Source organism: Leptonychotes weddellii, chromosome 8, assembly GCF_054177405.1.
Source record: "Leptonychotes weddellii isolate Sample4059 chromosome 8, ASM5417740v2, whole genome shotgun sequence".
In the NCBI taxonomy this organism is placed as follows: Eukaryota; Metazoa; Chordata; class Mammalia; order Carnivora; family Phocidae; genus Leptonychotes; species Leptonychotes weddellii.
Window position 1 is genome coordinate 90,948,437 of NC_138376.1, and position 24,655 is coordinate 90,973,091.

Sequence of the window (24,655 nt, forward strand, 5' to 3'; positions counted from 1 at the left end):
AGAGGGAGAGAGAGAGAGTCTCCAGCAGACTGCCCATTCAGCATGGAGTCAGACTTGGGGCTTGATCCCAGGACCCTGAGATCATGACTTAAGCCAAAATCAAGAGTTTGGGCGCTTAACCAACCGAGCCACCCAGGTGCCCCTGTGTTGGAATCTTAATAAGATATTTGAGTAATCAAAAATGTATATGCAAAATTTTTTGCAATTTAAAGTTTTTAATGAGAACTGTTTCTTTGTCAAGATTCTCTGGGTATGGTATGGATTCACTACTAGGATTAATAATAATCACTATTATTTCAGTTTCCACCCCACATATACAAAAGCTTACTTAAAAGGAGAAAAATGTAACAAATGAGGAGATATATTAAAAGGCTTTATTCACAATAGAGAAATTTTACAAATATAGTTTTTAAAAATTATGTGTCAATCTATTATGTTTTCCATAACATTAGAGATTTATAGAAAGTTGGAAATGACAGAATAGACTTATGTACAAATTTAAAACAATCAATGAAAAGAATGGGTACTATATATGAAGGAGTCATGACAAACATCATTGAGTTCTATAAATTTCATACAACTTACATGTGTAATATTAATTGTGCACAGTATACCAAAAACATATGCAGAAACACAAACTTAAGTGCTATTTTAATTATTCGCCTTTCAGGATGTGAATACATATGTAAACTTAACTGCACAGTTTTGCTGAAAATGAAATGAAAGACAGTGCCTACCTAAGGACTTCAGTTGTTTAAAATAATTAACACAAAATATAAATTTAATTAAATTACATCACCATAATATTCTCTTATTTTGTATACATTTTGGTGTTTTGGGACGTAGGTTAAAAAATCCATGTTCTAGAATTGAAAAACTTTGATCTTGCCATTGGCAGAACAAAATGTAGTACAATCATCTTGCCTATTTATATCAGGATACAAAAGGTACATTATAGAGCAGTGTGTACACATGACCTGATTTTAATATCCTATCTGCTGCAGAAATACGCATCAGCTTTGTGCTCTTTCAAATCAAATTGAAAATCAAAGAAAATAAAGTAATTTAAATTGCTAGTCCAAGGACATTCATGTGAAAATTATCATCTAAATACATATGGCCCAATTTTTGCAATAATCTCACACGTTGCTTTTAAGTCCTGGGAAAAAAAGGACTCTCAACTATCCATTCATTTCATAAGGTGAGCTGAAGATATGAGTGGAAGGAGTTATTCTGGGTCACAGGAAGTCATTAACATTGCAATAATGATGCACTAAAGGACTTTTTCATTTACTAATTTTATTAATTTTTTCTTTGACATAAACCAATGTACAATATTGAAAAAAGAGCAGGTCACACAGGTGGTCCTTTCAGACAAAGGAAATCTTTTGAAACACTTTCAAAAGGTGAAACAGCTAAAAACAATTGAGTCTATTGAGATCTAAGAAAATAATTAAAAAACATTATGTTGAAGCATATGAAATTGCTGATATCAGACAGTTTCTCAACTACAAGCACAGCAATTCCATATGCTTCAGCCTGATTCGCAGGGTTGCACTGAGCTATCTGACCACTCTAGGTTGAAAATGCAGGTGCTCCAAGTCTCTGTTCCTCAGTATATGCATCATCACATTAGCCCTTTCTAGGAATATATATATATATATATATATATATATATATATATATATATATATAAAATTCATATATATATTTCACATATATGAAATATGAACTAATATGAGAAAGCACAAGGTGCCACCAAATGTATTCTTGAGAAAGCCACTCATATCTCAAAATAATGCTTATTCTTAATGAAGAATCATATAATTATTTTGATCTGCTATACAACTGTGGGGGATTAGGAATGTCTATTCCCATATATTGCTTTTAAGCTGGAATCTCTGTGTTGAGTTTGACCAGACAAAATGTACTATATTCTTATTTGGCCTGAAAGTTTATTAGATTTTCTTCAATTGACCATGAATAGACACATTAGCAAAGCTTCTTTCAGAGTTAAATCCTGCTTTCACAAATTGAAATGAAATAATTTCCTACATTTGAGAAAGGGCCCTTTTCAAATCTGAAAAAAAAATGTGGACCAAATGTAATGCTTTTTTTGAGAACAAGAAAAAAACCTTAAAGATGAAATACAAACTAAAAACCATGTTAAATACTCACCCTTTCTTTAGAGAGACTCAGTTTCTTCATATACTCCGTTAAAAGCAAAAGCTAACACATGAAAAGTTATACTGTTTTCTTTCAAAAAATATAATTCAGTAATAGCAGAGCTCTGCAAAACTTGAAAGCTCCATTCGTGTGGTAGGGGATGGAAGAAATTAACCAGGACATGATCCAGAAATGACACAGGGCATTTAAAGTAAAATTTGAGAACCAATTCACAAATTAGGAAACACTAATATAATTAACCAACAAAAATATACTGTGGTTCCAATGAAATGAGGTCAACATGAGATGATCCTTTTGGGAATGACATTCTAATTTGAATTACAATATGAGTGAAGTATTTTAGAAGACATTCTATCAAATAATGATAGACCCGCATAAAGAGGCTGTCTGTCACAGTTATAAGATCTGTCTCTGGTGGATAGACAAACCAGATTAACATAAAATTGAAAAGGAAAAAGCTTTTTTAATATTTAATTTATTATTATGGCTTTTTGCAACATGGCAAAACATTACAGCTTAAAGCAGACGTCATCTCCTCATAGAGGAGGAAAAAGTTTTGCAGTCAAATCAAAATTGTAATTAAGAGGTCACTGGTATACCATTTTATTCGGTGTAATAAAAATGATATACCTTCATGAACTCCAGAGATTACTTAAAAAAAGTAAAAACCTGTGATCTACTGACTGAATAATAAAGGATATGATAAGGAATTTAGGTCCGTCTATGCCTATGAAAATAAACATAAAAGACTGCAAAACAATTTTAGAACTTAGAATAATCACAGACCTACTGATAAAAATTCATCATGTGCCTGAATACCAGAAAAGGAATTATTAAGGTATGCAGTGAAGGGAATGGAGCAGAGTAAAATATAAAATGTCTTTTTATTTTTCATTGACTTCAACTTCCTTTTTATTCGTACAGAGTACAGGGAGAAGATGTGCCTCGGTATTGAAGATCCAGTGTTCCAGTGGAAGTAGATCATCATCAGAAAATATTAAGTACAAATATCTGGAGAGAGAAACATGAGTATATGAGGCCCAAGAGACCATCAGGCAGTGAGAGCATAAAGACAGCAACGTCTCCATTCATCTTATGGAGAATCACGGACAAGGGCCAAGTATTGCAAAACCCTGAGGCGATACAGTCACGAGCGTGGAATAAAGAAGCTGCTCTGTGCTCGGGTGTTGGTGTAGGAAAACCTACTAAGCAGTCCCCAGGCATCAGACTTATATAATGACTGGAAACACAGGTGCAAACATGTGCCACGCAGGGAGAGTGACCTTTGGAAGCAGGCACACTTGCTCTTATTTATTAGGTGTTCATGATAAAGTCATCTGCAAAGAAGATCTGACCAGGTACCTCAGCCCCATACTTTTGGGATACATTTTACTTACTTGAGTGTCTCTGCCAGGAAGAAACTCTGCTGCACGTCGTCGTAACTCTCGTGTCTGAGGTAAACATCCCTTAGGCCTGAATAGCCTCCATTCACTCGGCAGTGATTTTCCAGGGCCTAAGTTACCGGAAGAGGGAAAAAATGGTCACATTTCAATAAATTGCTTGTCACCAATTTTTATTATGAAATTGCCAAATTGAAATAAAATAAGGATTCAAATTGAATGATACATGTGGAAGAGTTTCAGGCAAAAATTAAAAAATAACACAAAATGCAAATGCATATAAAGCATGAAAAGTTGGGGCGGCTCAGTTGGTTAAGCGTCTGCCTTCGGCTCAGGTCATGGTCTCAGGGTCCTGGGATCGAGGCCCGCATCGAGCTCTCTGCTCAGCGGGGAGTCTGCTTCTCCCTCTGTGCTCTCTCCCCCTCAAAGAAATAAATAAAATCTTTTAAAAAAATAAAGTATGAAAAGTTAAAGGGTATATAGACAATATATCTCATCTAATTAGAAACACTTCTACATTTAGTTATGAAATAATTTTTCAGTGTTTTTTTTTTGTTTTTTTTTTTACCATTTCCTCCTGTGGTCTAGAGCAGGGTTCGTCAAACTATGGGTCATAGGCTAAACCCAGTCTGCTATTGATTTTGTAAATAAAGTGTTACTGAACCACAGCCATGCTCATCTGTTTACATATTGTCTGTGGCTGTTTTTTCATTACAGTTGCAGAGTTGAGTACAGGCAAACCTCGGAGACATTGTGGGTTTGGTTCCAGACCACTACAATAAGTGAATATTGTGATAAAGTGAGTCAAGTGAATTTTTTGGTTTCTCAGTGCATAGAAAAGTTATGTATAGTGTCTAGTATAGTCTAGACTATACTAGAGTCTATTAAGTGTGTGGTAGCATTATGTCTGGAAAACAATGTACATACCTTAATTAAAAAATACCATTGCTACAAAATGCTAAGCATCATGAGTGTTCAGTGGGTTGTACTCCTTTTGCTGGTGGAGGGTCTTTCTCTGATGTTGATGGCTGCTGACTGATCAGGGGGGTGGCTGTCGAAAGTTGGGGTGGCCATGCCAATTTCTTAAAATAAGACAACAGTGAAGTCTGCCATATCAGTTGACAGTTTCTTTAACAAATGATTTCTCTGCAGCACACAATGCTGTTTGATAGCATTTTACCCATGGTAGCACCTCTTTCAAAATTGGAGTCAATCCTCTCAAACCTTGCAGCTGCTTTCTCAACTAAGTTTATGTAATATTCTAAATTCTTGGTGGTCATTTCAACAATCTTCACAGCATCTTTACCAGCAGTAGATTCCATCTCAAGAAACCATTCTTTGCTCATCCATAAGAAGCAACTCTCCATCTGTTCAAGTTTTATCATTGGATTTGGCAATTTAGTCACATCCTCAGGCTCCACTTCTAATTCTAGTTCTCTTGCTATTTCCACCACATCTGCAGTTACTTCCTCTACTGAAGTCTTGAACTCCTCAGAGTCGCCCGTGAGGGTAGATATCAACTTTTTTCAAAGCCCTGTTAATGTTGATACTTTGGCCTCCTCCATAAGTGATGAATATTCTTAATGGTATCTAGAATGGTGAATTCTTACCAGAAGGTTTTCACTGACTTTGCCCAGATCCATCAGAGGAATCACTGTCTAGGGCAGCTATAGCCTTATGAAATGTATTTCTTAAATGCTTAAAGTCAAAATGCTCCTTGAACCGTGGGCTGCAGAGTGGATGCTCTGTTAGCAGGCATGAAAAATCCATCTCATTGTCCATCTCCATCAGAGCTCTTGGGCGACCAGGTACACTGTCAATGAGCAGTCATATTTTGAAAGGAATCTTTTTTTGCTGAGCAGTACGTCTCAACAGTGGGCTTAAAATATTCAGGAAACCATACTGTAAACATGTGAGCTCTTATCCAGGCTTCGTTGTTCCATTTATAGAGCACAGGCAGAGTAGATTTAGCATCATTCTTAGAGCCCCCAAGATTTTTTGAAATGATAAGTGAGCACTGGCTTCAACTTCAAGTCACCAGCTGCATCAGTCCCTAACAAGTGAGTCAGCCTGTCCTTTGAAGCTTGGAAGCCAGGCATTGACTTCTCCTCTCCAGTTATCAAAGTCCTAGATGGCATCTTCCTCTAAAAGAGGGCATTTCATCTACACCAAAAATCTGTTGTGTAGTGCAGCCATTTCATTAACGATCTTCGCTAGATCTCCTGGAGAACTTGCTGTAGCTTCTACATCAGCACTTGCTGCTTCACCTTGCCCTTTGATGTTATGGAGATAGCTTCCTTCCTTAAACGTCAGGAACCAACATCTTTTGTTCTGCAGATTCCTCACCTCTCTCAGTCTTCACAAAATTGGAGAGAGTCAATTTTGCTCTGGATTACGCTGTGGCTTAAGGGAATGTTGTGGCTGGTTTGATCTTCTATCCGGACCACTAAACTTTCTCCCTATCAGCATACTACTTTCTTATCATTCCTGTGTTCACTGAGGTAGCACTTTTAATTTCCTTCAAGAACTTCTTTGCACTTACAATATGGCTGCTTGGCACAGGAGACCTAGCTCTTTGGCCTTTCTTGGCTTTTTTTTGGCTTTTGACATGCCTTCCTCACTAAACGTAATCATTTGTAGCTTTTGATTGAAATTGAGAGATGTGTGACTCTTCCTTTCACCTGAACACTTAGAGGCCACTGTGGGGCTAGTAACTGGCCTAATGCCAGGATTGTCATACCTCAGGAAATAGAACAGCCCGAGGAGAGAGAGAGAAATGAGGGAATGGCGAGTCAGTGGAGCCATCAGAACACACAACATTCATCAATAAAGTTCTCTGTCTTATTAGGGTGCTGTTCGTGGCACCCCAAAACAATTACAATAATAACATCAAAGATCACTGATCACATGTCACCCTAACAAATATAATAGCAATGAAAAAGTTTGAAATATTGTGAGAAGTATCAAAATGTGACAGAGATATGAAGCAAGCAAACGCTGTTGGAAAAATGGCGCCGACTAGCCTTGCTCGACATAGAGTTGTCACAAACCTTCAATCTGTAAAAAACACAGTGTCTGCACAGCACAGTAAAGCAGAGCACAGTAAAAGGAGGTCTGCCTGCAGTTGCCTATGGCCCCCAAGCCTACTTCCCTCTGGCTCTTCCAGAAGATGCTTGCTGACCCCTGATCTAGAGAGACTGTTAATGTCAACTGGGATTATAAACCCAATAACTGAGAAAGTGTAGTGGACCAAAACCAGCTGCTGCTACACCCAGAACATCTTATTTTGTAAACACTGATGGTGGAGTACTAATTAGTGATATTGGTCACAGATATCAAAGAAGAAAATGGAAAGCGGTGAAAAAAAAATGTGGCTGATATTTATTTCTAAAATATGTTTTTCCTTTCTTTAGTATGGGATGGAAGAAAATGGGATGAGTCAATTTCTTAACTGTCGGGAGAGAAATGATCCTACATTCCTGAAGTTTCTCTGACTATAATGAGTATTTGGAAAAGAGATGAGTTGGGCAGTGTGGGAATGAAAATTTAGGTAACAACCGAACAACTTGCAGGCTACATGAACAAAGAAAATACCTCATGATTTGGTACTTTTTAAAAGCCACTGGGAAAATAAGATCAACTTAAAAACTGCTTTGATTATATTCTCTGTTGTAGACAACAAACCAAGCCGGGGGAAAGCTTGCAGAAAGGAAATTTCAGGTCCTATTATTTTTTTTCCTTCCTTTTTTGATAGAAGTTCTTTTTGATTAAAAAGTCAAATACCAGATACACTGGAGTAGGCCAAAGATTATTTGTAAAAAAGTAAAAAAAAAAAACAAACAAACCAGGATTTAGAAGAAATGGACAAATTTGTTGTTATGGAACATAATTAAATCCTACTTCCAGACATTTCCTAAAAAAGATTTTAACAACAAAACTTTTTCTTATTTTCTTCCCTTGAAGTTCTTTGGTGATAAGCTAATGAGAGGACAAGGCAGGCACGATAAACTGCCAACTCCTCTCTCCCACAGAAATTTCTATAAGCTCCTTCTTTCAATTATAGGGAAAGAGTTGTTCTGTGGTATGGACAATGCCCAACTGTTTTTCCTCTCTTCAGTTCACCCTCATTCTTCTTCTCACTCAGTCTTAATGTGGTGAGTCAGAGTTGTCCAGCACGCGTTCTAACATCTCAGAAGAAGGGGCTGAATCCTGGCCCTGGACTCCTTAACTGGGGCCTCCAACGTGCCTGGACCCAGGCAGTGTCCCTTGGTTCAACATGGGGTTGTTATGAGAATAAAACAAGATGAAGACACGCTTTGCAGAGTGACAGGGATCTTTCAGAGGTTTAGAGAGGCCTAGCTACTTTTATTTTTTGAGGCTTTTGGCAAATTAAAAAAAAAAAAAGGGGAAAAATGCCAGAGGCTTTTTTTTAACTTTTAAAAAATGAAAAGCCATCATGTCAAATATAAATTTTAAAACTTTAGGAATATGAAGCTGGGGATAAGCAGCCCTCCTGGGCACCCATCACAGGCCCTGGCTTTACGATATCTCAACAATGGAAGCAGTCATGTATTTATGCTGCATAGTCTGATGAGAACATCATTTTACTGCAATCTGTTCTTGGGACTCTCAGACTCTAGGCATAGGACCACCTCGATTTTACGTAAATGCTTACATTATTAGTGACCATATGTGGCTGGGATGCGCTAAGAGCAGAGAAAAGAAAAACAGGAAAATGTTTACAGTTACTGGAACTCTAAACAAACCCAGACCCCAAGGGACTGTACCTCTTTACGGGGGAGAAAGGTAAGAGAATAGCGAGCAGCATGAGTTAAATCGTTAAGTCAGAAAGGGAGAGAAAAGAATTCTCTTATCTTTAGGTTAAAAGTGTTAGAATAATGGCTGATCCATGGAGATTTCCAAGAGTGGACTCTAGGGAACAATGCTCATAATTAGGCTGAATGGTTGAGTTTGGTCTGAGTTCATAGGTAGAACCTAGCAAAACAGACATATCAAAGAGTCTGGAAACAGGGATCAAGCCTGGGGAGGGAGAAGCAGGAACTGGGAAGACAAATCACTTTCTGAGAGCCAGAATGTCCATATGGCAAAGGTCAGATTTAGGAGACTAGAAAAAATTGTCTGTGTGGAAAAAAAAGGACAAAAAATCCCTATATAAGGCTTATCTGCTACTGTGGACCAGGGGAGACATCATATAATCCATACATACCTTTATAGACATTGTATAATCTATAACTACCAAGACATATATGAATACATAGGTATAATTTAGAGTAGAGCTTTATCAGAATATTATCCGTAATAGGGAGGAGTTTAATGAAGTTTTCATGACATTATTGAGAAAAACAAAAGAACTATGAGGTAAATGTTACTTTTGCTACATAGATTCACAAGTGTGTAAACATCTGTGATTAATGGATTGTTGGTAACCTGCGGAGAAGTTTCTAGTACCCTATGCTGGATTATATAATTTCATGTCTTGTTTGACATTATTATTGTGTTCAGCGTTACTATTCAGAAATTCAGCTAAGACACGGAAAGCAGGTTTATCGTATGAGTGCAAGAAGTCTGGAAAGGGAGTGCTTCGTTAGAAGATGGGAAGATGGCTGACAAATACTTTACAAATAGCAAATGTGGTTGAACACAAGGGTGAACAAAAGAGATGTCTCGACAGGAACTAATACAGTAGCTAATATCATTTGACCACAACTTCGATGTAAGCCAGGGGTTTTACAATCCACCAAAAAACCAAGTTGGACCATCAGCTGTGGGAAATAACACTCAGAAGAGAGGTTATTGGGTCACACTGCTCAGCCCTGAGAGACCACACACGCCATGAGGAGGTGGAGGGAAATGGTGGATGAGGATGGACCAGTGGGCAGAACGTGCTGTCTTCAGATAACTGAGGAGCTGAAGTGTAGAAGACAGAAGGGATTTTCCCCCCATACCTCCAGAGCACAAAACACTGTAAATTCTGGTTTCAAAAGGAGTAAGTTTCTAACACTTTCAGCCATTAAAAAATGGAATTACTTTATTAGTAGTATATTCTTTTTTTAAAACTACAAAGTCCTTGAATTGATGAGGAATAGCCATCTGGCAAAGATGACAAGGAGGTCTTTTCTTTGAGGGGAAGGCTAGTCTATGTGTTTTAGTTTGGGTTCCCCTAAAAATGGAGCATGAGGACAAGGGCCAGATGCAACAAGTTTTTTTTTTTTTTTTTTAAAGATTTTATTTATTTATTTGACAGAGAGAGACACAGCCAGAGAGGGAACACAAGCAGGGGGAGTGGGAGAGGGAGAAGCAGGCTTCCCACAGAGCAGGGAGCCCGATGCGGGGCTCGATCCCAGGACCCTGGGATCATGACCTGAGCCGAAGGCAGACGCCCAACGACTGAGCCACCCAGGCGCCCCATGCAACAAGTTTTTAAGGGAGGTGACATCAGGAAGGGAATGAGCAGGGCAAGTGAACTGGGGGAGGGAGAAGAGCTCGTGAAATGTGCTGAGCAGGTGACAGCTGTGGGCCGTGAAGGCTCCCTCCCACTGGAAACCCTCTGAGGAATCATGCAGAATGCATCTCAGAGTTATTCTGCAAAGGGGGAAGACTGGGCTAGCTGTTCATCAACTCTGAGACCTCACTGGTTCAGGACTGCCCCTGCGGACTTTACCTCTCCCACCTCCGGGACCACAGCCAGCTACCTGGGAAGCAGCTCAGAGCCGGGGCAGCTGGGAAGCACGGGGGGTGGGGGGGCGTGTGGGGGGGGTGGGGAGGTGCAGGGATGTGGTCCCTGCAGCTGTAGCTGAAACAAAGGAGGGCTGAGGGGATGTCACACAAGGGAAAAGAGTGCCACCACACTATCTCTGTTGATGATTCTGTGCTTTAAAGAAGGCAAGCATCCCAGCACTCCCCCCTCCCCCCTCTACCTCAAGTTCTAGCAGAAGCACTAGTGGCAAAAAGCGAGGGCAGGGGGCGGGGGGTTGGTTCGGAGGGTTCAGACTGTGCACAGGGAGACAATCTTACATCATATGCTACAGTAGAAGTTAACAACAGACAAAAATCCTAACCCTTAAAACCAAGTTATTACCCCACAAACATGCTCCCCTGAAGAACCAAGCGAACCAAAGCTTCCCATTCACACGGCTTATTTCCATTTTTGTATCAGTTCTCTCTCAGACATTTTTCACATTTTAACAACTCTAAAATTGGCATGTCCTAACTTAATTGGTGGTGTGGTACTTTCTCAGTGGTGCACAAAATAATGGTGTTTCTTATCAATTAGGGTGTTTTACATTTGATGAAATACGTTATTCCTGATATTTTCAATTTAAACTGATATTTGCAAGGTGACTATTAGCCTTAAATTCTTTTGCTGGCCTAGTGAAAACCAAAATAATTTCCTATCACCAAAGCTTAGATGAACCTCAATTTCTATACATTTTTTTCAGAGGAAAAAACATAAATTTAAAGAAATTGGAATTACCACCGACTAAACATGATTAGAAAACTTTGCAAGAAGTAAAAGACAAAAAGAGGCCTAAAGAATCGTTATTACTTAAAATGACTAATGACTAGGGATAAGGCACACACTACACGAAGAGGGTAATAAGCAAGATTCATCAACGGCTTCCTAAGATATTGGTTATAACTTACACAAAGGCAATATATTCATTTTAGATTTCCTGAGAGAAGTTATTTCTAACAGTCAGGTTTTAAAGACAGCTAACTTTGTAACAGCGAATGTAATTAAAGTGTTGGCTTGTTCTTATCTCGTTGATGCTCCACCACAACTCCTTCCAGAATAATAGCTCTTAAAATTAACATTATTTGATGCAGAATCTGGAGAGAGTAGCTGCTAGTACCAGCACACAGTGTTCACTAGATTAGTTTGGGAAGATGACATGCCATGTTCTGTAGGAAGAGACCCAAGGGGTGATGAAGACAATTCAAACAGCGCATGGGATAGATGGAAAGCTCATAGATATTCAGAGAAACCTGAGGTCGGTGAACGAATATTGTTGCACAAAGTAGTTCTTCTGTAAGTCCTTTCTAAAAGTTAGATCTAAGTAGCTAATTTACTCTGTGGAAGAATTTCAAGCTAAAATGGAACTGGAACCGGAAGACAGAAAACAGAAAATCTTACGCATGTACCCTTAGGAAAACAAAACTTAAGGACCGTGAGACTGATTTCCTGTACGTGCCAGATTTACAGAAAACTGATAATACTGGGATGATAGGGAGTTGGCCAGAGGTTGCCTTATATCAACCCCTTGGGAAGTTTTACTTATGGAATGAACAAGAACTGACCCAGGTCAGGCTGGTCTCACAAAATAGCTCAGTTGTGCTTTATTTGTATGACTCGACTGGTTTTGTCCAGTCAGGGAATTCTCAAAGCTGGTGCCTATTTGTTTTTTATTTTAACAGACTCTATCTGAATTCTCTCTTCTTTACATACAGCCCACCTTGAAACTTCAAATGACTCACTTGTGTTTGCTGAATTGCAATTCCTCTGCTGTCCCTGAATAAACTCTTTTTTATGGACAATTTTGAGTTTGTCTCGTTTACCTTTTTATTTAGGTTGAAACTAAGTAGAAGCACGTATTTTCATTTCAATGCCCAAAGACTCATAAAAACCAACCAACCAACCAATGTAGCGGCTTCTCAAAACAGACAACAGGCAGAGGTCATTATCCCCAAATTGTCAGTAACTGTGGAATTAAGTGACCATTATTTCTATGGCTGTGGGAACTTAGTTTTATAATATGCCTTTCTAGAGATCTCTTTTAGTCTCAAAGTAGGTCTATTACTAGCACCATATTACATAAAGCAAAGCTGAAGCCAGGGATATAGGATGACAACTGAAAACACTCATTCTTGAATTGGGAAAAATTCTAATTAAACCTTTAAAAATCAGGGGGCCCAGGTAGCTCAGTCGGATGAGCGGCTGACTCTTGATTTTGGCTCAGGTCGCGAGATGGAGCCCCCACTGGGCTCTGTGATGGGCATGGAGCCTGCTGAGGATTCTCTCTTTCCCCCTCTCCCTCTGTACCCACCCCTCAAAGCTTTAAAAATCCTAGAAAAGTTGATAAGCTAGATTTAAAGAAATCACTGAGCATTTTTCCCTGAGACATTTACGTATAAGAAATATAAGCGAATTAAAACGTCACCTCTACGGCTTCCCAGGCCCATTTCCTGTACTTTGGATCATGAGTCAGTCGCCACATGTACATGTAAGTCTCAACAACCTCTGGCCGTAGGATGTAGTACTTTTCATTCTGCCTGGTGGCAATGGCTTCAACACCACCATCGAACCTGAAAGCTTCCGGTCCCAGCTTCATATCTAAAGGGCATGCAAGGGTGAGAAGCGTTATTGTCTGGATGCTGCTCAGTTCTATAACTCCAATGAAATGAGAAAGTACTTTACAACATTCAAGAGAGATGTCAAAGCAATTGACATCCTATAATAAACAATATTCGATACACTTTTAAAATACAGTCATCTGAGAGTCCTTTTTAAAGCACCGCAATGATCCGCTATTTTCTTTCATTTAACCAGCACTTGCTGAGTGCCCCCCAGGTAGGTACAAGGCACTACAGCACCCCTTATTAGTCAGCTGGAAAACCAGTGGTTGAGAATTCTATGTCATTATGTCATGAGAGGTTACTTAATCTTTGGGCTTCAAACTCCTGTTTTATGAGAAGGGAGCCAGACTCTTATTTCACAGAGATACTGAAAAGGTTAATAATGGCATAAAAAACTAAGTTTCTTTTGCACCTGGGACAGAGATTCTTAACCAATGTTATTTACCTAAAGCAGGGTCAATTAATCAGCCTGGCTTAACCCTGTATGGCTTCAATTCTTATTCCTTGGGAAAACTAAGGGTAGATACTTTTATGTAGAAAAGCAGTGCTTCTTAAGGTAAAAAATATAAATTCCTTTAAAATATTCATCATGAGCTTCCAGTTTCATGAGGCACACTGGATATTCTTTTGGTGGCAGCAGTGACAATGGTCCTTACTGAACAAAATAAAAGCCTGTGGGAATAGATTGAAAATGAAGAATCACAGGTACTCACAGGTGCGATTGTAAGATTCATAACAGGTTCGGGCAATTTCAGCCCCGAGCTGAAGGTAGTGCTGGGTCAGGCCCGTGGGAGCGTCGTCGGCCCCAAGTGCAAACATGCCTCCAGCAAAGCAGGTCAGGTGACCCATCTTGTGTTCCAGGAGGCCCCCTTTCCACTCCGCGATGTAAGTCAGCCCCGTACTAGACTTGCGGATCAAGTGAGCCTCAATTGCCTGCAAATCAGACTTATTTTCAACATTTTTAAATCCCTTCCAAATTTATACTAAAAACATTCTCCACGCTAAGAGAGAAAAAGAATAAAACATCACTCGCAGTTTTGAATTTGGTGCCCTCAATCTGATTCCACCTGAAATTTTGTTAATGCTTTCTGTATTCCTCCTCTAGTCTCTGCCTTATTAGTCTGGTTAGTTAGGATTATCGCTGCTGGGCCAGCCCAGTTGGTTTTGCCTGGTTCCACGACCAAACATTTGTAGTCCTCAGACCTCAAAAGCTGTCCCCTTCTCAAAGAGAGGCCACAGGTGTAGAGGTTAATGGTTAATGCATTTCCATTTTCACAATGGAGAAATGACACAAAGTACAAGCCCACTATGGATGAAGAATAGAGTGTATTTGTGTATAAAGTCCAGGCGGGGAGTGTTACCCTGCCTTTGGCTCTCTTAGGCTCAGAGGGCGGTAAACTGAGGGGGAAAGGTGTGCCGTTCTTGAGTCAGATTGCTTGGCCTCAAATTCCAACTCTGACACTGTCTGTGAACTTGGTGGGTAATTTGCTTGCTGTATCCCTAAATCTCAGTATCCTTAACCATAAAAAGGGAATAGTAGTATCTTCTGAGAAAACTCTGCAACATTTAGTGTATGAAGCCGTCAATGCTGTGACTAGCACTTGATAAGTTTTATTTATCATCATCACTCACATCTCCACTGTGGTAACACTTGAATTAAATTCCTCCCTAATAATTCTATTAAAAAGCACATTAGTATATAACAAAAAAAGACATATAAAAAGATGCTCATCATCACTTATCATCTAGGGAATGCACAAACAAAACTACAATGAGTTATCACCTCACACCTGTCAGAATGGCTAAAATCAACAACACAAAGAACAGGTTTTGGTGAGGATGTAGAGAAAAAGGAACCCTCTTGCAGTATTGGTGGGAATGCAAACTGGTGCAGCCACTGTGGAAAACAGTATGGAAGTTTCTCAAAAAGTTAAAAGTAGAACTACCCTGTGATCCAGCAATCACACTACTGGGTATTTACCTGAAGAATACAAGACCACAACCTGCCTCCCAGCTCCACTGCTTGGGCACTCTACAGGCTCAGCACCCCCATTCGCTCTGTGACTCCTCTGGTTCCGAGACCACAAACTGAGGGTTACAGATGGGTGGGGGGTGGGACGATGGGATAGCTGGCTGATGGGTATTAAGAAGGGCACGTGATGTGATGAGCACTGTTATATGCAACTAATGAATCATTGAACACTACATCAAAAATTAATGATGTACTATATGTTGGCTAACTGAAGATAAAAAAAAAGATTATAAAACCATTAATTCAAAGGGATACAGGCATCCCTATGTTTATAGCAGCACTATTTACAATAGCCAAGACATGGAAGCAGCCCAAGTGCCCACTGATTGATGAATAAAGAAGATGTGGCAATAATGGAATCATTCAGCCACAAAAAAGAATGAAATCTTGCCATCACAACGATGGATGAAGCTAGAGAGTATAATACTAAGTGAAATACGTCAGTTGGAGAAAGACAAATACCATATGATTTCACTCATATGTGAAATTTAAGAAACAAAACAAGTACAGGGAAAAAAAATGAGAGAAACAAATCAAGAAACAAGCTCTTAATTATAGAGAACAAGCTGATGGTTACCAGAGGGGAGGGAGGATGGGTGAAATAGGTGATGGGGATTAAGGAGTGCACATGTGATGAGCATAGGGTGATGTATGGAAGTGTTGAATCACTCTATTGTACACCTGAGCCTAATATAATGCCGTATGTTAACTAACTGGAGTTAAAATAAAAACTTAAAAAAAAGAATAAAGGTCTGTAAACTGGGGAGAAATGATGTTTACAAGAATGATTTGCAAAATACCTTTTATTTTTGCCCTAGGACTGTTGATATTCTTTTATAATAGATAGAAAACATAAAATAAGCCTTACATTTTAAAAAGCAAAAATGAGGTATAACGGTTTGTAATTGCTAACTGTAGCTGCTGCTGTAACAGGAAATGTGTTTTTCCCCCTCCCAACTACTCCACAGAAGACAAAGAGCTCTGACTACGTCCATACCTGTTATGCCATTATAAAAAAAAGAGCTTTTTAGGAAGTACCTTTGGGAATAGTAGACACAGACAAAACTTGTGATAGAGAAGAATGAATGAAAATGAATACACAGACAGATAACACCTTTCCTACCTTTATTGAAAATAAACAACTGAAACACCAAGATGGTAAGAAATAAAGGAACACACTACTGTGCTCATTAACTGCGGTTAGCTAATTTTATAGATGGTCTAGTTATTATATTAATATTTCATTCTTATTTAACTGAACATCTTAACTATTTACATTTCTCATAGCACAAACTGCAATAAAGTTCTTCAAGCAGACACTTGTTCATCACCCAAGAAATTATTCTTTTTATATGGCAAAAGTTATAGCTTTTGAGCATGGACTAGAGAAATACTATTATCCTGTTATGGATCCTGAATAAAGTACTATATTATTTTTGGCATGATTCTGACCAAGATGCTACCCCTCAAACTACAATGAAGTTCTAAGACCTTCAAAGCGATGTTTGTGTGACTGTGGGAAAGTGTAAATAAATATAAAGGAGGAAAAAATAGTCTTTAGTGGTTCTAAAAATATGTGTTAAATCTGCAGGGAATTGATTAGGAAGAAAGAATATCATGTATTTTGTGATTTCAGTCCTCCATATTTGAAAAAAAGATGAGTTTGATGAAACCTTTAGAAACCTAAATGTCTAATACATCATGTGCCCAGGTACCATTCACTCCAGTGGACCCTTGGTACAATGAACATCTACCACAGTGGATTCTTAGTGTGGTCTCCAGAGAAGAACATAACAGCCAGTTGAAAGCCCAAAGTATTTTGTAATTAAAACAATCAAAGAAAACAGACCATGCTGGGATTAAATGCTTTCCAAAATCTACTTGAAGCTAAAACTGAAGAACTGTATCTCCAGGAACTCAACTGTCCAGGATGATAATTATGGGATCTTCTCTTTAATGTTTTTTTTAGAGTACAGCTTAGCAGAAAGAAACTTTGTTATATAAGACATGGTTACTTCTCCAATCAGAAAGTTAAGTGTTCTAGCTTTCCTTTCTAAGTTGAAAACACAGTGGATTGAAAATGTTTTTACTACTAAGAGAAATCGGTGTTCTTAATGGATTTTCCTGTCAATGGTTTGTCTAAATACAATATATTAAAAGCTGTGTGGGTATAGTTCTAGGAACTGGGGGAAAATATTTCAAAGAACATTTTAAAATTGCCTTTCCTAGAACATCAAGATCTTAGGGGGCCACTTTAAGATTAGAATAATTAAAATATCTGCTAGGATAGTATGAAAAAACGACATAACACAAACCATATTGTTTGGAGAATTCCCTAGCTTAAAACTTGAAACCTCATAGGAATGAAGAAAAACAAACCTGGCAGAGGCCATGTGGGCTATATCCTAGTTTGCTTTTTATGTTCATCATGTGCCTTAATTAAGGCTGTGCTAAATGAAAGCCAGTGTACTAACTAAGACGTTCTGGTTCCTATTTGTGAAACAGTAAAGAGTCTTATCTGCTGTACTTAGTGATGCTTCTTATTGACTGTGGGAGGGAACCACAGTAATAGTCAATCTGGCCCAACCAGAGCAAAGCAAGCTGCATTTATATTTAAATGAATAAATTGGATTATTATGTCTAAATTACCCAGACCTCCTCTCGGGGAGACTAACTTTAAAACAGTAGCTACATTACTGAGGAGTTACAAATTTCCATCCTCCCCACCTAAGAATTAATACTCTCAATTATAAAAAAAATTCTAAACAGTCAATAAAAAAGACATTTTTCTGATTTAGCCATACTTTTATAACATTATCTGAGATGCCTTGATAATATTAAAAAAATATGAGTTACCATACAAAATACTTATCAATCACAAAGGCACTTGGCTCTGCTAAAAAATTTGTTTCTGAAAAGCTGGGTGTGAGTTCAAGTATTTTATATGAAATAATATCCTTCTTTTGCTTTATTTACTTTCCAATTTTATTTTCATTTTTGATTGAGGCTTACATTTTCTTGAGGCTTAGTTTACTCTTACACTGGCCACCTCCTATATATTTTGCTAAACAATTTCTAACTTATTTTTATGAACTTACTGCATGTAAAGAACACTTAAATGTAGTATGGAAATTCTTATTCACAAATAAATCCATAGTGGTGAGGTAAAAAGAGACAAGTGTTGACACAAATTTTAGTTTGAATTTTGGTTCCACACTCCTACTCCTTGAAGAAAAATATTTCTTTTTTGGATATGTGAATCTTTACTGAGGTGGGACTACTATTGTTATAATTAATATTAGCAGACACTGAACTCAGCCTAACTGGAAATATTTTGTAACCCACTTGTATAGTATTCCATTTCCCATTAAAGGCTGATTAATATGCAAATTATGTTACCTTAGTGGTAAAGGCGATTAAATATTGGTTTACCTGAACAGCATCAAAATACATCTTCTTAGCTTCTAGATCTGTCTTGTCAGACATTAACCACGCCTTTAGCAAATATTCATAAAAGCTGTCTCCGAGTCCTCCAACTGATACATGATCTGCAAAGAGAGGAAAATGAATTTCAGAGTGATTCAGGCTTTAATTCAGATAATGCAGCAAAATCACATTAGTAACTAGGATGCAAAACCCTACGTCAACTGCAACTCAATGTTACATTTAAATTCCGACAAATCTCTTGTTTTCAGGAAGATATTCTGAAAAGAGCAGATGTGCTGTTAACTAATGTGATATACTCTAAATAATTACCAGGGTAGTTTTGTAAACACGGAGATAAAAAATATATAATCAACCCTAATTCCAAAAATCAGTTTCTCTAGTTAAAACCACCAAATTAGGGGCGCCTGGGTGGCTCAGTCGTTAAGCGTCTGCCTTCGGCTCAGGTCATGATCCCGGGATCCTGGGATCGAGCCCCGCATCGGGCTCCCTGCTCAGCGGGAAGCCTGCTTCTCCCTCTCCCACTCCCCCTGCTTGTGTTCCCTCTCTCGCTGTGTCTCTCTCTGTCAAATAAATAAATAAAATCTTAAAAAACACCAAATTAAAATGTTTCACAGTATATATTCAAATAAATTTTGATTGCTTTAGCGCCCAGTAACGTAGACTATGTCAAATACTATGAGTATTAACAAACCTTAAAAAGAACTGGCTTGCAATAGAACAAGAAGCTCCTCAGCTTCTTGTGATTATTATTATTATTTGATGGGTTTTCCAGTGTTATCAATCTGCACGGTCAACATCCTTTGGGGGAGGCCAGTAAGAAAGACGACAGGGCAGGAGACATCTTCCTAATTCTCCATTCCTGCAATCCTCCCCCACTGCCATTTATTATACCAGATCCACCAAATATACTGTCAACCACATGGCACGTAATTTATAGGGTAGGTATCCTCATTAAAAGTGAAAAATATTAAGACTAAGTGAGGCTAAAGGAGATCACAACGCTGGCAGAGGCCATCTGCCCCCACAGCCCCACAGGATCTCGCACTTGGAATTGCTTGCTCTCTACCATGTAACACTAAATGTATTCTTCTGCTTACTGCTTGAATTAATTCTTTAATTTCCCAAGCATATCTACCTACAAAAACAGAGATATAATCTATTTGAAGTATCATTCTTAGAATTCATAGAGAGTTCGCACACTAATGAGACAGCCTGATTTTGGAAATCTGCATTTTAAGTTTCATAACTCAAAACGAATTTTACGTATCTGTTTTTTAAAAATAAGACCTTTGTTGACTCTGTCACGTGAAAGTAAATCTGTTTTTGTACAACTATCGAGACAATTTTCTCCCGACAACTCCCCGACAACTCCACTTGGAGGTTTACATGGGGGCCTAAAACTGAACAGTTAAAACTGAATTCATTCTCAGGCACCTGGGTGGCTCAGATGGTTAAGCGTCTGCCTTCGGCTCAGGTCATGATCTCAGGGTCCTGGGATCGAGCCCTGCGTCGGGCTCCCTGCTCCTTGGGAGCCTGCTTCTCCCTCTGCCCCCCCCCTCCCCCGTCTCCCATGAATGAATAAATAAAATCTTAAAAAAAAACCAAAAACTGAATTCATTCTCTTTTCCTTCTCAACCTTACCTTCTGCCATGGGTCCCTGTCTCGCTAAGTGGCCCCACCACCCTTCCAACTGTGCAAGTTAGACATTGGAGAGTCATTCTTTACTTCTTCGCTCCCTGGCCCCCAAAATGAGCTACTGAGCTCTACTAATTTCACCTCTTATATATCTCATGAATCTATCCACTCCTCTTCCTCACCAGTACGATCCTGGCTGAAGCTACCAGTATCTCCTGCTTCTGAGTCTGCAGTGGCCAATTATGTAGCCTTCTGCACTCTGATAGCATATAGCTATTTACATTTAAGTTAACTAAAAAAAAAATAAAAACAATTCACTTCCTCGGCCATCGGCCATCTAGTGCCCACTAGCTACATGTGGCCCCGGGTTACTGTACCGGTCAGGGAAGATCCCGAACATTGTCGTCATCATCACAGAAAGTTCGAATAGCAAGGCCAATGCAGTCTACTCCCTCAGTAAGACCAGCGTAACCCCTTTAACATGTGAACTGGATCATCCCAACTGGAGGCCTTCAATGACAAAGACTCAAATGCTGGGTCTTCGGAGACCTGGATGCCTGCGTGGCCTCCATCTTCCCCATGTCACCATCAGTCCCTCTCTACTTGCTCTCTATCCTTCTGCCATACGACTCTTCCTCTGGCCCCTCAAAACCAGAGGGTTCCTTACCACCACAGGTACTCTAAAGGTGTTGTTCTCTGTCCCATGTGCGTTCCCTGCCTCCTTTCCCCTTCACTGAGTAATTCTCACTCAAACTTCCTGTGTAGGATTAAATATCACTTCCTTTCTCTGACTCCTTCATTATGCACTTTTTAAAAAAAAAGATTTTATGTATTTATTTGACAGAGAGAGACACAGCGAGAGAGGGAACACAAGCAGGGGAAGCAGGAGAGGGAGAAGCAGGCTTCCTGCTGAGCAGGGAGCCCGACGGGGGGCTTGATCCCAGGACCCTGGGACCATGACCTGAGCCGAAGGCAGCCGCTTAATGACTGAGCCACCCAGGCGCCCCCATTATACACTTTTTGATAGCACATGTCTACTACACTAACTTCCTAAACTACACTAACTACTACTACGCAAGTTCTAAAATGGTAGAATTTTTTCTCTGTCTTCTCTACAAGATCACGATACAAGAGGACAGGGACTAGACCTATCATGCTTCCTGGTCCACATCAACCCCTGAAAGTAGCTTGCATATAGCAGGTACTTAGTAAACAACTGATGAACAAGGAAAAATTCTTATAAGTAAGTAAGAATAAGGACTATTCCCATTCAAGCTAGGAGGGCTATATTTTTAAGTAGTGAAATATGTGATTTTTGTTATGGCAGAAAGTCCGGTTCTAATTTTAATGTAAAATTAGTGTTTTACAATTGTAAGGCTGATTCTTAAAACAGCAGTGTTTGAAGTGACCTTTGCAATTTCCTAAATAAATTACCACAGAAACCTCTGACATTTACAAACTAAATACACTAAGTACTATCTCATCAATAAGCCCTGTTGTTATAAACATGATTGCGGGAGACAAATGCAAGTGATGCATGGTAACGCAAATCACTGTCCGGTTACTGTCAAAACAACAAGGACTAAATGAAGTAATAGGAAATGATGGCCATGATCCAGACATGTCCTTCAGAGTTAAAGCAATGAGAACTGAAAGCTAACAGCCAGAAGCAGCTTCATTTTCTTCCCCTCTTGGGTTATGATTCTATAATGGATGGAAGAAGCAAGTTTGGGCATTTGGTGATTTTTAAAAAAGGAAAAAGGGTTACATAATAATACATTTGCTTGAATTAATTTTGGTAAATGCCAGTTAATTTTCTATATTTTTATTTCCTGCCTATAAATTTGTCATATTTGGAAAGAATGAAAATAAAGGAACATAGAGGAGAAACAAGAACAAGCCTTTTTGACAACTTAGCATATCACTCACTGTGCTTCCCCATATCTGGAGGACTATTTGTGTTGGCAACAGAATCCTGTGTAAATATTAAGTGGGTGTGGGAGAGAACATGCCTGATTTTATCAGCAGGAAGGAACCTCCCACTTCTACAAGAACATATATGGTATTTTTATTCCCAAATGTTCTAAAGGTAACGTGTACTATAATCACTCAAATATTATGCTCTTCTCTATAGAAGACAATTTACTCTTTCTTTCCCAAGAGGAATAGGTCCCATAAAAGGATTCCTAATACTTAAGAGATAAAACAAGTAGCAAAATAAGACAAAAAGGATTAAATACTCAGAATCTTTATTTTTTATTATTTTGCATATTTCATCTGAACCTGAACTTCTCAAAGCATTCCCCCAATGATGCTAGTGACACTATATGTATGTTAATGTTGTTATATTAATCAAAGAAGAATGGGCACCTGGGGGGCTCAGACGGTTAAGCATCTGCCTTCAGCTCAGGTCATGATCCCAGGGTCCTGGGATCGAGCCCCGCATCAGGCTTCCCTGCTCGGCGGGGAGTCTGCTTCTCCCTCTGCCCCTCACCCTGCTCGTGCTCCCCCCTCAAATAAATAAATAAATAAATAAATAAAATCTTAAACAAAAAGAAGAATGATAATTGTTCTGTCTATAGACATGGAGTCCCACATCTGGCCTCAACAGTTGCAAGATCTCTTTATATTATCAGTGACTAGGACCTGATGCTGCCTCTCAGCCACAACTGAGGAGCAGAGAATAAATAGAACCATTATTAAAAGCAGAGGCAGAAAGACAGACTGGAAACAGAGTGCATGAATACTCACAAAATTCACCTACTAGTAAGTAAGTAACACCTACTAGTGTAAGATAACGGTACACTGGGTTAACAAATATCCACAAGACAATGTCACTGGCCTCAAAAGTTTTGGATCCCTAGGAAGATGGGGATGTATATGAATCATTTTGAAAAAGATAATGATAGATAAATCCAAAGTACTGGTGCAGGGGAGGAAGGGGTAAGTAGAGGATGAGTGGGTACTAACAAATTCCAACCAGGGTCTTGCAGAAGAAGGTCCCCCAGAAGAAAGGGCAATTGAGCTGGTGTAGTCAGAAGAGAGGTAATAGACCTTGGTAGAGTCAGAAGAGAGGTAAAAGGGCTGAGGAAACAGCACAAACCAAGACCTGGATATGACCAAGCGGGCCTTGATTAAAGAACGAAAAAATAAGTGTGTCTCCATTGTGGCTGGAACACAGGATAGGGGTGGGGAGGGAGCGCAGACATGAGAGTCATCAACCCTATTTGTTTGCCATCAAGAAATTGGTCCATGAGCAATCCAAATATAACGGGCCCTTTGTACCAGGAAACATGGCCAAATACACAATATACTGGTAACCCAGAAGCTAAAACTGGGATGTTCCAGTACAACTGATACTTTTTGTCCCTCTTCACAGTGACTTCTAAATCCTAAACCACAAGAAGAAAACAGTCATAGAGAATTCTTTTCAATTTTTAAAATCATTCATGAGAAGGAAAATGCTAAAAACACCTGTCCTTTTAGAGAATCTTATCTGGTCCTTGTACTCAGAAAGCTACTCAAGTTCTATTTTATCTCAAATACTCTTAATGGTTCTTAAGCTTTTAGTCTCAGCACGTTTTACACTCTTAACAACAAATAAATGCCCTAAATAACTTGTTTATGTAATTTCTATAAGTATTTACCATATTGGAAATGAAATTTAAAATATTTAAATTAAGTTAAAATATTTTATTAATTTACAATGATAATACAACCATTATGATAACATATCTTTCATAAAAACATTATATTTTACAACATAAAAAATTAGCTAAAAGACTGACACTGATTTATATTTTTGCAAATATTTTAAATTTTTGCTGTACTAGAAGACAGCTGGATTTTTGTATCTGCTGTATATTCAACCTGTTGCTATCTGTCATTTTGGTGGAAATAACATGAAGAAAATTCAGCCTCACACAGTTACAGTTACACAGTTGGAAAAGAAAGTATTTTACGAGTCTTTTCAGATAATTGTGGATATTTTTCTTTGACACTAAAACAAACCTTGACAAGTAGTTTTTTAAAGGTTAACATTTTTTTTTAAAAGATTTTATTTATTTATTTGAGAGAGAGAGAATGAGAGAGAGCACATGAGAGGGGGGAGGGCCAAAGGGAGAAGCAGACTCCCTGCCGAGCAGGGAGCCCGATGCGGGACTGGATCCAGGGACTCCAGGATCATGACCTGAGCCGAAGGCAGTCGCTTAACCAACTGAGCCACCCAGGCGCCCCAGCCTTAGTAGTATTATAAAAATAGCTTTGACCTTCGGGACCCCGTGAACGGTCTCAGCGACAGGCAGTGATCTGCAGACCACACTTGGCTAAGTGGCAACCTTCTGGTCTTACAGTCTCAACGGCTAGGCCTTCCATAGCCACTACAGACAGAGATTTTAGCACAATTTTTATTCTACGAAATTATTCTTTAAGAGAAGTACTTCTACAGTAACAGTGGGGCATATTCACCTAAGAATATAATTTGAAATATAAAGAAAATACTCAAATTAGAATAAAATTGTAAGGCACTGCTAACAGCCCCAGCACCGTGAGGCAGCTCACTTAGTATTCTGTACTCGCT

General features: G+C 38.9%; 1 protein-coding gene across 1 annotated transcript in view; it reads right to left on the reverse strand.

The window, feature by feature from the left end:
- Nucleotides 1-360: 360 nt before the first annotated feature.
- Nucleotides 361-24,655, reverse strand: part of MAN1A1 (mannosidase alpha class 1A member 1) — a 151,227-nt gene continuing 126,932 nt past the window's right edge. The window contains exons 11-15 of the mRNA XM_081829371.1: nucleotides 18,427-18,542; nucleotides 13,676-13,895; nucleotides 12,767-12,939; nucleotides 3,585-3,700; nucleotides 361-3,198 (exon numbers count right to left, since the gene is read on the reverse strand). Coding sequence (XP_081685497.1) covers nucleotides 3,072-3,198; nucleotides 3,585-3,700; nucleotides 12,767-12,939; nucleotides 13,676-13,895; nucleotides 18,427-18,542 — 752 coding nt within the window. The 3' untranslated portion in view covers nucleotides 361-3,071. The remainder of the gene's footprint in view (nucleotides 3,199-3,584; nucleotides 3,701-12,766; nucleotides 12,940-13,675; nucleotides 13,896-18,426; nucleotides 18,543-24,655) is intronic.